Here is a 14,642-nt window from a genome sequence, read left to right as displayed (position 1 = left end):
TTTACTGGCGGCCAAGGCACTTGTTTGGGGCACGTGCTGCGGTTAGTGTCCCTGTTCTGGCGCTGGTGCCATTGATTGTTTCTTTCTTTCCAACCTTTGATACACAAATCATTTTAGAGAGGAAAACAAGAAACACGAGGTTACTGGCATAATGCCAAAATGTGTTTCTTTGCTTGTACTGTGTTGTATAGTTTTATCTGTTTTCACCATTATATGTGCCCTTCTCTTAAAAGAACCCGGGAACTACAAGTGAAATCTACCCTTTTAGCTAACGCTGGCCTATTTACAGCAGTGTTGTTTACACCCATTGACACTGTCAACAAACCAATAAAGAAACAGTCAAGGATTACATTAAAATAAGTTTTTAGTCTCATACAAACTGGTGTACAGGAAGGTACAGCCTGGAGTAGGTGTACAGGCCCTAATTACTTCAGCCTCACTATGCCAAAGTTTCCTGGGGGGTGGGGGGGGATTGCACGATCCTGATTACACTGTGTTTCAGTCCGGGAGCGGAAACAAAGTTGCTATTTGAGTACCTCTGGCCTGGACAGATTATCTGGAAAAAGATGAGATCCTGTATCTTGGAAAGACCCCCAATTGGATGTTTATAATGACTTGAGGTTAATACCTATAGTGATTAATACTATTATCATTGTCATGATTGTGCTATGCTGCCCCGCAAGTGTCTGGTACTGCTGTCTGCCCGCAGGAGTATTTCAATGAGAGTAAATATGACATGGAATATGAAAATACGCTCCATGTGGAAAATGGCTTACATTCTGCCTCTAGGCTTGGTTTCACTTTGAATATGGCAGCCATCACCCTCACCAGAATGTACACAGTGTTCCTGTATGTTCTTATGCTTTTTTAATCTTCCTGTCGGCCTGGCATCCACACCCACATCACATTCACATGACCAACACTCCGCATGTCTGATAATCGCCGATGGTGCATTAGGTGTTCCCTCACACATTGAATGTCTCTGTTTTCATGTCATTTTCGTGATACATAATTTATAGTCTAATGGTTTATTCAGTGTGGTCACCATTTGAATCTGAAGTTGATGTTAAATGATTTCTGTTTTTGGCACGCAAGCCACAAATGGTAGACTTTAAGTTTGGCCTAAATCAGGTGCCTGAGTCCTTTTCTTATTAGAACCCCACCCCCTCCCAGCAGTCCCCCCACACACATTGTTAGTCCAGTAAGCCCATTTTCACTTGTGCGTATCCCTGATGAGAGTCATGAGTGCAGAACATTTATTTGTGGGACATGGGGGACAATGGTAAATGGATTTATGCAGTAACGCACCTGTTTTCATTACCATTTGCGCCGTATGCAAAGCCTCTCTGAGCTCCACTTTGGTGATTTGGGGATGCTCTGGATTGCCATCGCGGATAACCATGAACCTGATGGAGGACCTTCTCACCAAGCCATTAAGAAAAGATTGAGCAGCGGTGGGTCTGAATCGCCCTCGGCACTGTGTACCGAGACGTGATGGAAACTCAAACCTTGAGCTGTTTTATAGTTTGAATTGAATCAGACCTTTAAACACAATAATATGAGTTACACCCGTGTTCTGGGATGAACAAAAGTCATTCTTTTTGACTAGCTGGAGCTTGACAGATATAATAAAACTGCTCAAATGTGCGGTGGGTTTAATTAAAGGCCTGTTGAAATTTTTATTAATCCATTTCTTTTTATAGTACTTTTTCACCAGCGGGCACTTGAGATTTAAGGAGGCAACACAGCCGGCAAAAAGGCGTTTTTATTTGTTGCTGATGGCTTCTATATCCCTCCCCGAGAGCCGCGTTTAGCTGGGTCGGCTTCAACATGCGTGTCCACGCACCGTTTTGCAAGATGAAGGTGTGCAGTGTGAATTGGTTGGGCTCACAGCATCAGGGTTTCTGGATTGTGAAGATGAATTTGCTCTGGCTGAAAGGTGTGGGGGGTGCTGTTTCCTCACTGGTCCAGGGTTGAGGGTTTGAATCCCACCCCTCTGTGTGTGCAGTTTGCACACTAGCCCCCTATTTCCGCTGGATACTCTGGTCCCTACACATAATCCAAGGCAGTTGGAGCCCATGACGTCCCATCCTGAGTCTCCCTTGCCCTCTGCTGCCAGGAACAGGCTCCCTGTAATGGTCAGCAGCTGGAAGGTGGATGCGATGCAGGAAAGGTGAGCTCAAGCCACGAATCACACAGACTGGAAGTGGGGGTCTGGAAGAGGGGCTGATGGTTCACCAAGTGATAGCGGGTTTAGCGGTTTGCACAGGGCAGTTACCTGGTTTAACGGAGCCACTGCCAAAGATTTATGGGTTAAACGCCGGTGGGAGTTTAATTGGGATCTTGCAGGGCTAATGTAAGGTAGCATGAAGGAGGGCACACTGACGCTTTAAGCGGTTTCTATATTTTTTTACTTTCAGCCATGCCTGTCTCTTTCATTAAAATGAAATGAAGCCTTTATTCTCACTGTGAATTTCTCATGGCTTTGGGCAGGATAATTGATGGGGCCCATTCGCATGGATCCAGAGGCCGGAGTTTCCAGGCGCATGGGGGAAATGAAACCTTAGGGGTGGGGGGGGGGGGCGGTGAATCCTGTAGGTCTGCTCTCTTCTGGAAATAAGATTGACTGACATCAATGGGGAGACAGTGTGAAGTAGGGCCAGTCAGGAAGTCAGGTGTCATGTGACCAGGTCTTGCCAACAGGTTGCCTGAGGGTGATTGCCAGCGGTCACACTATAACGAGTGTGCTGAAGCCAGCGGGGGGGGGACCTGGCACACGCTGTGGAGGGCGATAGAGGGAAGAGAGGAGGCTGAGGGAGAGACAGGCAGGGGATCTGGAGGCAGATAATGAGGGTGTGGCCTTGACTTTTATAGGGCAGCTAAGAGGCTGTGGATAGTGACTGGTGAAGGCTGAGACGGAGGGTGTAGCAGAGGAGCGGTCCAACCGGAATCATGGTGCGGGGGAGTCCCTCCTGACGTAAACCACGGACAAAACGATCCATAATGGAAATAAATCCTTTCTGTGCCTTCAAAAGCGGGGAGCCTCGGAGAACGCCCAAGGTGATGTCCAGCGAGAAGAAGTGAATCTGCACAGCTGGGGACGCCGCTCACCCCGCGGCGGCTTTGCGGCGCCGTTACCTCGACGACAGGGTCTCGCAGACATCCCCCCGCTCTAAATGGGCGGCGTTTCACCGGCTCTCATTTGGATTCTCTGTAATAATTCCTATTTCAGTAGGATGTGCTGGACACGTACTAATGGAGAGCGGTCCTGCTGGGGTCATTCTGGTCTTAAATCTAAGATTCTGTGGGATTCACACAGATAGACACGGCTTCTGTGTAATTTGTGACCCTCTTGTAAAAGTTTAATGCTGTTATGGGGGTTTAAAAAGCAGAAAAAGTCATTCTTTATCCTGGTGTTTGTATTTTGATGTTCCTGATGGGTGGGGTGGGGTGGCGGGGGGGGGGGGGGGGGGGGGGGGGGCACAGTGTGCTTAGGTTCCTCTAAAGGTCAGTGTTCAGTCAAAGACACAGTGTGGGTCAGCGGTGTCTGTGCAGTCATTGTCATAAAGGCGGGCGCCCAGGGTGAATGTCAGGGATGCGAGTGGGAGCCATGTGTCTGTGTCTGTGTCTGTGTCTGTGTCTGTGTGTTTGGCTTTTTGTACCATTGAGTTACTTGGGGTGGCTCTCATAAGCTGACCACCTGCGGGCTTAACTGTCCAGTTCATTGTGACACAGTACTCTGGCAAACATGGCCACCCGGAACTCTTAGCATGGATATATATCTCGAAAACCTTATAGACTGCAAAAGCAGTCTCATGTTCCCAGCTGGGTTCCTTGTTTTTCTTCTAACTGAAAAAGGGCATGAAAAAATCCTGTGGGCACCATCAGAATGAAACAGAAACTCATTATCACCTCCTTTTGGAGATTAAAAAGTCGGCTGGCACCTTGGAAAGTGGAAATAGTGGGTTGATAAGCCTGTGGTGTGAGGTGCGAGTCATGTGACCCTGAATGCTCTGACCTGTTGGCTGGATCGATCAGCACCAACCTCTGTGCGTGTGTGTGTGTGTGTGTCCGTGTGTGTATGAGCTCCCTTCTCTTGTTTTTATGCCTTACAGGAAATGAGCTGCTGTACCGCACACGGGATGGGGACGTGGTCCGGCTCAACGTTGAGACCAAAGAGAAGACTGTTTTGGTGGAGAACAAGAAGTTTGTAAGTTATCCTGCTCTCAAACTCTCAAGCCTGGCTTTGGCAGAGGAGTCACATGTCTCTGGGCCCTGGAGCAAGGTCCTTAACCACCAGCTCCATGAGCTGGGGGTTACCTAGCTTTTTATTGTAGCCATTACAGAAACTAGACTGTTTTAACCTACAGTATGGTCACTACTGTACCAAACTAGTCACTACCCTGTTTAAAGCAAAGCAGCCACTGGGTGGTGGGTTAAACTAGCCCCAGACCAACAGGGTGCTGATATAACCTCTCCACCAACTCCAGTGAAATCTATCAGCGCTAACAAGTGGCTTGTTAACATTTCGTCTCGTTACCAAGTGATTGTTCTGTGAAGTGCGGCACCAGGACAGGAATTGCCTAGGTATCAGTGGGGCACGTTATGTTTGCTCGGTGTCAGAGTTGAGAGGCAAGATTAATGGCTCTGTGTTTGCGTTCTGTACGGAGCCATCAGTCATACGCAGCTGCTTAAGAATTGCATTAATGAAAACCTCAAGCGTGGCCAAAAGGTCCTGTCTCTGCTCTCCTCCCCAGGAAATGTACAAAGCCAGCAAGTACCAAGTCTCCCCAGACATGAATTACGTGCTTCTGGCCTACAACGCTGCACCGGTGAGTCACTCATCTGTCTGCCTATTTCCCGAGATTCAGGAGGCTTTTTGTTTTAAAACCCCGCTGAGACGGGACAGGGCGGCATAGGGGCAGAGTGAGAGCGGCTGGGGACCTGATTCTGTCAGCGGACGAGGGCGGCCTTCTCGGCAAACTTCAAACAAAACGAATGATCTGTTACCGTGGTGAGCATCAGTCACTCGAATCCCAGGTGCCAGCTCTCTCGTTCCCCCAAATCGGAGCCCCTCTCTCTCCATCCCCTCGCTCCTCCATCTCTCTGTTGTCTTGATGATCAGTGTGGGGGTAGGAACAGACACCTTAATGCAGCGGGAGACTCTGGCGCGTCCCACATCTCTTGGGCCGGGGGGGGGGCACACTTTACATTGTGATACATTTCTTTAAATACGCCAGTGAGGCTGTCATGCCCCGTCCCATGAGAGAGAAGAAGGCCCCCCATCCTCTCCAGGAGGTCAGTGTGACCCTGTGTCGACAAGTGTCCCGAGGGAAGGGTGCCTCATGAACTGGAGAAAAGGGGGTTTTAGGGGGTAACTAATTCATACACCTGGCAGCCTCCCAGGATGCACTGGGGTGTGAGCAGGGAGCTGAATGGGGGGAAATTCATTGTCTTGTTCCTTGCGTTATGGGAATTTAAGCATTATTCAGTAGATTACTGTACTGCATGTCCTTGTACATGTAGAATATGCTTGTATTTACATTAAATGTCAACATATGTACCAAAGTTTGTGTATATACTAATATTTAATAGGTGTATATGAATGTTTTATTATCAAAGAAATACTGTTGCACTCTCCTGGCCTTATTGATCATAATATCATGTGACCGCGCATACGATAATGGTCGGTTTGATCTGTCCACATTAATGAATGCGGTGGGGTCATGTGACTCAGTTTGGCTCCTATTTTATTCCTCTTTTAGGTGTATCAGCACTCCTTTACAGCTTTCTACATCATATGCAGCTTGATAACCCCGTACGTACTGTGCTTTCCTTCTAAATATTTCTACATTCAGAATGCTGTTTTATTTCTATCAATGTGTAGGTTTTTAAGGACCATCAAAGCAGTTATTTTTGTCTTTATGCAGGTTAAATGCTGATAACACCTGGTATTTAATTAGTTGGCTCATTAAAATGTGGTAATAATCATCAATGTGCATTAACTGTATAAACAGGGTCTTTGGTAAATTATCTGGCCATGCTGCCACCTGGTGGAGGATAAGTGTGCGACAGCCCATCATGGTGTCTTGTGGTCGGTTGGCATTCGCGCAAATGGCTTGACACACTGGGGAGGGGTGTTATCCAACTCGTGGGCAATTGGCTGGGATACCCCCCATCCCCCTGGGGGCTTTTAAATCTCTAGTCCTTAGAGGATGACTGGTTTCCATTAGGTGCTAACTGTACTTGTTCTTTTCAGCGAGACGTGGAACCTTAACCCCCCAGAGGTGCGCAATGCCCAGCTGCAGTATGCGGGCTGGGGACCCAGGGGCCAGCAGCTGGTGAGATTTCCTCCTCCTCCAATGCACCGTTTTAATTTTTTTTTTTTTTCCCCCATTATCCCTTTGAAGTACCTTGCTGATAGGTAGTACTGATATTTGCTCCTCCCAGTTGTGTATCAGCACATGGGGGGGTTATTGTGGGGTCATGAAAGCAGTACTGAATGCTGACGTGTAGCCATCCAAGGGATCAGCTCCTGACAGCGGGTTGCTGTTCAGCTTGGGGTTTGGGGGGGGGGGGGGGGGGTTGTGAATGTGACTGATGAGAAGGAACCCGGCTGTGCAATTAGTTTCCCGTAATGCAGCCAGGAAGTCATACATCACACGGCTGAATTGATGCCACACGTCATCCTTCATAATTCCTCATCTCCCGGATTTTCACCCCTCTTCCATCTGCTTGCGAGGCTTTCCTGACATGTCCCCATATTTCCATTTCTTTATATCTTCACCACTTTGGTGTGGGATCTCCTATGCTCAAAAAATTGTCTAGTTTATCCAGTTCTGTAGGCAGCCGTCTGGCCTTCAGGAGGGGACCTGTTTAACCCAGAGCTGTGGCCCTGTTTGACCTGGTACTGGGGACCTGTTTAACCCAGAGCTGTGGCCCTGTGTGACTCGGTACTGGGGGCCTGTTTAACCCTGAGCTGTGGCCCTGTGTGACTCAGTACTGGGGGCCTGTTTAACCCTGAGCTTTGGCCCTGTTTGACCTGGTACTGGGGACCTCTTTCACCCTGAGCTGTGGCCCTGTTTGAGTTGGTACTGGGGACCTGTTTAACCCTGAGCTGTGGCCCTGTTTGAGTTGGTATTGGGGACTGATTTAACCCAGATCTGTGGCCCTGTTTGAGTTGGTACTGGGGACCTGTTTAACCCTGAGCTGTGGCCCTGTTTGAGTTGGTATTGGGGACTGATTTAACCCAGATCTGTGGCCCTGTTTGACCTGGTACTGGGGACCTGTTTAACCCTGAGCTGTGGCCCTGTTTGAGTTGGTACTGGGGACTGATTTAACCCAGATCTCTGGCCCTGTTTGAGTTGGTACTGGGGACTGATTTAACCCATATCTGTGGCCCTGTTTGACCTGGTACTGGGGACCTCTTTAACCCTGAGCTGTGGCCCTGTTTGAGTTGGTACTGGGGGCTGATTTAACCCATATCTGTAGCCCTGTTTGACCTGGTACTGGGGACCTCTTTAACCCTGAGCTGTGGCCCTGTTTGACCTGGTACTGGGGACCTCTTTAACCCTGAGCTGTGGCCCTGTTTAATTCAGAGCCGAGGCCCTGTTTGACCTGGTACTGGGGACCTGTTTAACCCTGAGCTGCGGCCCTGTTTGAGTTGGTACTGGGGACTGATTTAACCCAGATCTGTGCCCCTGTTTGAGTTGGTACTGGGGACTGATTTAACCCAGATCTGTGGCCCTGTTTGAGTTGGTACTGGGGACTGATTTAACCCAGATCTGTGGCCCTGTTTGACCTGGTACTGGGGACTGATTTAACCCATATCTGTGGCCCTGTTTGACCTGGTACTGGGGACCTCTTTAACCCTGAGCTGTGGCCCTGTTTAATCCAGAGCCGAGGCCCTGTTTGACCTGGTACTGGGGACCTGATTAATCCAGTGCTGTGGCCCTGTTGGACCTGTTACCGGTGACCTGTTTAATCAAGTGCTGTGGTCCTTTTTAACCCAGAGTTGTGGCCATTTGATTCGTTCCAGTAAGATCATTCCCTCAGTCTCTGTTCTGTAGTTGTAACCTGTATTGAGCTAGGGGTGAGAGAGAAATGAAGAGGAGGCATGAAAAGGAAGGGCAGTGCTTAGTTACACTTAGCAGATAGATTTGAGATGACCCAAGCTTGTTTTTATAATCCACTAGAATTGGGACGAGCTCAGTCAGTGCTGTGGCCTAGATGTGGCTCTGAATAACTACAGCACAGAGGGGACTGGGCTTGGGCCGCTGTCTGCTGAGACTTTGGATAAGAGGTGTTACTACATCATTTAATTTAAGCCTTTAGGCACATGTACAAGGGGAGAGCAAAATCAGATGATCATCGGGAAAATGGGATACATGGATTTTCTATGTTTTTGTTTTAATGTTTTGAGTTATGGAAGCTCAGAACCAAAAAACAGGGGTAAAAAACAATCTAACAGCCTGAAACCTATGTTTGTAAATCCTATATATTTTTCTTAGGTTAATTTTAAATACAACAGGTGGATTCAAGTTCATGCTTCTCACCTCAAGCTAATACAATAAAAATAATTAAATGGTCTGTAAAGAATCTCAGGATAATAAGAATGAAAAATAAACATCTTCTTGGCATTTTCATTGAAGCTGTAATTATACGTTACATCATTTGCATGGATTACTAAACAAAAAAAAACAGAAATAGCAAATTACTTGGAACTAAGATGTTGTTGAATTTGCATAATATAATTGTGTTTAATGTCCTCTTTGTTCTTCACTGTCATTTGAATTTAATTGGATTGTTGTAATCTTCTAAACGTCTTCAGCTCTAAGGTTTTTTGGGACGGTAAAGGTGGGAGGGGCTTGGACGTGGGTTTGGGGGCTTCAGTCCTATTAGCGTGGAGGTCATCCTGGCACACATGACACACGTTGTCATGGAGATCTGCCCAGATCAAGACCACGCCCCTTTTCCAACACCCAGTCACACAGTGGGAATCTGGCCGAGTTCGGTCAGATCAAATGACTTTTAAGCGAATCCACATGTTCCACGTGTCCCACATGGTTGTGGGCCTGTGAAAATGGAAATCATGTATGCGGGGCCCCGTCTTTCAGGGTCACCTCCGTGGGGATGGACGAGACTAGGGAACGTGTCTTAGGGTGGTCATCCCTGAAAACTGTGCCATGACAACAGCCACGAGCTCAGAGTGCCCACTCCCCCACCTCAAATGAACCAACGATTTTGGCGTCGTGCCTTTCCTGGCAGGTTGACAGATGCCACGTGCACCTTTAAATGCACCCCTGCCCCCAAGCATGATGGAACCAGGAAGATGGGGAAATGGGGCTACAGCTGTCCAGCATGCTCTCCTAGCTGTCCTGCAATGTGTTTGATGCTTTTGGCCCATACCAGCTCCTCATCACTTCATGTGTTAGCAGTGTGGAGCGTACTTGCTTTGCATGTGGAAAGTATACATCCTCTCAGTGTGTTCCCTTTCTTCCTGCCCTGCTCATTATCTTGTATATACAGTATGAGTTACCTTGCATTTAGAATACTGTTCATGCAGTCACTTTTTACCTTTTTTGCTTCCCTCTAAATAATATAGTGACTTTCAGATTAATGTTCTGGTGGAGGCGCTGTTCCCAGGCTGTTCTGTTTAATCTTTAAAGCATTATGTTTCTAAAATGGCATGATGTCAGACCTGACTCAGGGAAACAGTTCACTCAGAATGTTTTCTGCAGGACTCCCCGATGCTGTGTTGTGCTGTATTGGCAGAAATAAATAAAATATTAGCAAATTATTTTTCCTCCTTAGGTCTGTATTTTCTTAGGTCTGTAACGCTGCGGATACATTTATATATATTTCATGTTTGCTTGTTCATATCTGTCTGTCTGCTTCTTGGATTGTTTTCATAGTTCAGGTTACTTTTTTCCTCCCACTTTCCCTGTATCTGGGGTAACCCTTTGAGTAATGCTCTATGACCTCCCAGCCGTGGCTGAACTGGCCTGGTTCACAGGCCGTTTGGACATCCTCCCCATGCCGCTAAGATATCCGCTCCTGCTCTGCCAGGGAGAGGACCAGGCCACAAGATTTTTTGTCAACCGTCTGTGCTGTATATAATCCCATTCCCCGTCGGTGTGCCTTTTTTGGGTGGTGGCCAGCTGTCTCCCATGGATGTGGCTGTCAGTATGTTTCACACGGGATGAAAAGTGGCATCTTATCACCGATGTGCTTATGTTGTTTTATGACAATGTGCCAGGCCTGGTTACGGATGTTGTAGCATGTAGGATCTTCAGCAGTGTGTCAGTGATTGTGGGCATCTGTTCCTCGTCATGTTGGTTATCATGGGAGCCTGTTCCTCACCCTGTCTGTGATCACAAGCGTCTATTCTGCATCCTGACAGTGATCGTGAGCATTTGTTCTTCATTCTGATGGTGATCGTGAGCTTCTACTACTTATGTTAGCGTCTGTATCTGCATTCCATCCTGTCGGTGATCATGGGCGTCTGTTCCTGATTCTCTCAGTGATCGTGGCGGTCTCTTCCTCTGTGGGTAATTGGAGTGTCAGCTCCACTGTCTGTTCCTCATCATGTCGGTTATCATGGGTGCCTGTTCCTCACCCTGTCTGTGATCACAAGCGTCTATTTCGCATCATGGCGGTGATCATGGATGTCTGTTCCTCGTCATGTTAGTGGTCGTGGATGTCTGGTTAACATCCTGACAATGATCATGAGCGTTGGTTCTTCATTCTGTCGTTGATTGTGGGCATCTGCTCATTATGTTAGCGTCTGTTCTGCATTCCATCCTGTGATCGTGGAGGTCTCTTCCTCATACTGTGGGTAATCACAAGTGTCTGTTCCTTGTCCTGTCAGTTATTATAAGGGTCTGTTTCTCATTGTCTGTGATTATGTGTGTCTGTTCCTCATTCTGTTAGTGATGGCAGGTGTCTGTTTCTTGTCCTGCTGGCGATTGCAGATGTGGGTTTCTCGTGGTACCTCCTGTCAGTTAACTTATTTTTTGATTCCACTGGAGTCTGACTGATGGCCTCCGCTTCTCATTGTCACATTGGTGCTGCAGTAACTTCCTACGGTAATCTCACATCATTAAAATGCAAACTAATTACATTTTGATACTTCAGTGTCATTTTTGCAGGAAAAAGAACCTTTTTTAACAGTTGGGGAAAAACTTTCAGTCTAAAAAGATATTTTTTCTGTCTTTCTATGAACCATGCATCAGCATCACTAATCCCATACCATATATGTGGATATTGATTAAGTGAATATTTCATGCTCCTCGTTCTCTCCTCCATAGATCTTTATATTTGAGAATAATATCTACTACCGGGCAACCGTGGAAAGCCGGTCAATACGCCTGGTGTCGTCAGGAAGGGAAGGAGTGATCTTTAATGGCCTGAGTGACTGGCTTTATGAAGGTAAGAGGAATATTAACCAGGTCGTGTGTCTTTTATGAAAGTTTGTTCATTTTCTGAAGGTCCACACAGCAGCTGGACAGAAGAAGATGAAGGGCATGCTTGTCTGTTACAGTTGTTGTTGCTGGTTTTGATTGTGGTGTGTGTTGCTTGTTGTGGTTTCAGTTTTTGGTTGCCATTTGTTTTAGTTTTTGTTGTTATGGTTGTTTTTTGTGGTTGTTGGTTAGAGCTGCTTGCTTGTTTTGGTTTCAGGTTTTATTGGTGTTTGTTTTGGTTTTTATGGTTGTTGTTGCTTGTAGTTTTGGGCGTTGTAGTTCTTGCTTGTTTTGAATCCAGTTTTTGGTTGTTATATTGGTTACTTGTAGTGGTTGTTAATGATGCTGTTTCTTATTTTGGTTCCAGTTTATACAGTTGATGCTGCTTGATTTGATTCCAGTTTTTGGTTGTTACGGTTGTTGCTTGTAGTGGTTGTTAGGTGTTTTGGTTTCGGTTTTTACAGTTGTTGCTGATTATTGCGTTTGTCGATGGGACCCTTAACCTTTACCACGCAGTCAGTGCAGCTCAGCAGATAGATGTTCAGAGCCTTTGCTCCAAGAGGGACACCTCTCGACAGCCCTGATATAGTCAGATCAGAGACTCTATGTCCCAGTTGGCAGGAGTGAGGCCCCCTCGTTCAGGGGGAAGTGGAACACGAGAGGGGCTGGTATTGCCTCAGGGAGGCAAGGGATTGAGCCGCAGCTTAGCAGAAAGATCAGACAGAGATTAATACTACTAATAATTTCATATGCATGTAAGACCACAAATATTACAAACTAACCCAAATGCAGCTGACGCTCCAGCTGCAGATTACTGGGTATTCTGGACAAGACCCCATTTGATATGTTCCTTGAAGAGTGTAGAGCATTTGAGATGGTTGGATGATTGAATGTGAGTATGGCCAGGCTAAGAGACGCCAACCTTAGTTTATTGGAAACTAAAATCAACCGAAGCATGCAGGTATAAATACAGTTTTTTGCCTCCTTATGTCATGGCTATTAAAGTGAAATTTACAGCTGTGCAAAAATCTGTTTTTGTTTTTTTGCCAGGTTCGAGATTATTGCTGCTTTGACCATTTTGACACGTATTACAAAGAGCTTGTTTTGAAAACCAGCAATTAGACAATTATCATTAGGAAGGGGGGAGTGTCATCCATTCTAAATGTTTATGGCTTTCCATGGGTGTCACTTTTAGGAAATGGCGGCATGCAAATTAGAAGAGGCATGGACAACAAAGGCAGCTGCGAACACTCCGGATGGGAGCCGGAACTCGTTAATGTGCAGCGCTGTTTCCCGTGCCTGTCAAATGTGCGGTCTCTCGCTATAATCATGAATATTAATGAGCAGATAAGCATTCTGGCTCTGGGTGATTGGCAGCTACAGCCATCCTGTTGGTATCTGAGTGCCTGGAATGAGACCTAAACAAGCAATGGACTTTCTGCTGATGAATATTCATAGGTGTCTGTCTTCGGCAATGGATTTCGGCTTTTTTTTTTCCCTGAAACTTTTGTTTGTAAGTACAGAAGCCTTTGTGCTGGGTCTAATGGGCAAATACACTGAAGGACGATCTTTGATTTGAAGCCACACGTTGTCGATGTCACACAGAGCAGGGCCCCCCAGTGGGATACCAGGATTTTAGTTCATCATGTTCTCTGTTTGTAAGGTGCGTTGTGTTTTTGCAGATTAACCAGAATCACTGTCCAGGGAAGCCGTCCCAGTCTGAAGTGAGGTGTAACTGAGATCTGTATATGAAGGTGTTTTTGAAGATGCAGGCCTTTGTGCCGAGAGTATCAGGGACCCACTAAACCCAAAGCTTCCTGCTGGGCTTTGTGTCACACCTGAACAAAGGAGACGATCTCAGGTCCACGGTCGACATAACCCACCACCCTATGGGGGTCACCGTGGGCACCGGCCCTTTTATCCACTTGGAGTTTGCCCAGGTATTGAATCTGATGTCTGAGGACAAGAGCGTGCCTGCTGAGGACAGATAATATTCAGCGCAGAGTATTTCAGCACACATCGATCTGCTTTCCCTGCACATCCCACACTGACGAGACTGACTCCCGACCTAGAACGAGGAAAACAAAGTGAGCATTTCCTATTTTAATCGCAATTTAGCGTGACACATGTGCGCCGGGAGATGGATGATGTTGGCATTCAGCACGCTGCTCGTCAAAAACATGTCAAAGATATAAACAGACTGACCCTCAGTAAATGATGCCCCCCTTCCCAAAGGAGCAAACTCTTAAACTTTTCAAACACTAGATCCATATCTCTAATGCACCACCTCACCCCTTCTTTGCTCAGTGAAGTCTGGGCTTGATAGCACTTTCTCTATCGTGTTTTATTCTGAAGTACTAAATGAATAAATTATAGATGCACAAATCCGATATTCGGATTGGTATTGGTGCCGATCCAGACCTATTAAACTGATCGGGTATCAGCCATACGTGACTGATCCATGACCGATACTTACTTATTTAGATTTAGACGCTTAAAACAAGATGTACACGCGAGGTGGAACAGTTATGTTAAAATATTATATAGTAAAATATACAGTGGTACCTCGGTTCTCAAACTCACTGGAACTCGAATTTCTTGAAAGTCGAACAAACCAGTTTGACCTAGAACTCGATCTGAATATCAGAAGTCGAACAGTGAATGCTGACCTAATATAAATTGTACGCGCCAGGAAATGAGTCATACTACAGTGCAATTCTTACTTGAATGCCTTCTTCACAGACTGGACGATTAACCAAATAAAGCAGCGCAACATTACAGTAACTAACAATAAATAAACCACTAACTTACGTGTACTATTAGAGCATTTATGTCATTTATTTAAACTTTATTTTACCAGGTAAATTAACTGAAAACCAGTTCTCACTGCTTTACGTGATATTCGGGAGAAATAGCAGATTACGCACCGGAACTGCCTGGGATACAAACGTCATGCGTGTAACTAAACTCTTCATCCAATAAGGGCAAAGGTGTGTCGTCACGGAGGTGGTTCCAGTTTGTGCAGCCGGGTGAGAGGTCGCAATGCATCTAACCGTAATGCATTGCGTCAGGATCAGAATGCATTGCTGTAAGCAAGTCGAACGCACCCAATGATCGGACTGAGGAAACAAACTGAAACGCGGACTTAATACAGAGGACTAATGACAACAACCAGAAACA

At 46.3% G+C, this 14,642-nt stretch overlaps 1 protein-coding gene across 12 annotated transcripts in view; it reads left to right on the top strand.

Moving 5' to 3' along the window:
• dpp6a (dipeptidyl-peptidase 6a) overlaps positions 1 to 14,642 on the top strand; it is a 144,110-nt gene that overhangs the window by 113,742 nt on the left and 15,726 nt on the right. For 10 of the 12 annotated variants that reach the window (XR_002839710.2, XM_023823622.2, XM_023823626.2 and 7 more), the window contains 5 exons: positions 4,116 to 4,210; positions 4,758 to 4,832; positions 5,766 to 5,818; positions 6,260 to 6,341; positions 11,310 to 11,430. Coding sequence is in view for 11 of the 12 variants with exons in the window: in XM_023823622.2 (XP_023679390.1) it covers positions 4,116 to 4,210; positions 4,758 to 4,832; positions 5,766 to 5,818; positions 6,260 to 6,341; positions 11,310 to 11,430 (426 nt within the window). In the remaining variant the exon portion in view is untranslated. The other 2 variants (XM_072713224.1, XM_072713222.1) reach the window with 2 other exon arrangements.

The sequence above is a fragment of the Paramormyrops kingsleyae genome, chromosome 1, assembly GCF_048594095.1.
Source record: "Paramormyrops kingsleyae isolate MSU_618 chromosome 1, PKINGS_0.4, whole genome shotgun sequence".
Taxonomy (NCBI): Eukaryota; Metazoa; Chordata; class Actinopteri; order Osteoglossiformes; family Mormyridae; genus Paramormyrops; species Paramormyrops kingsleyae.
This window is presented reverse-complemented; position numbering and strand designations above follow the sequence as displayed.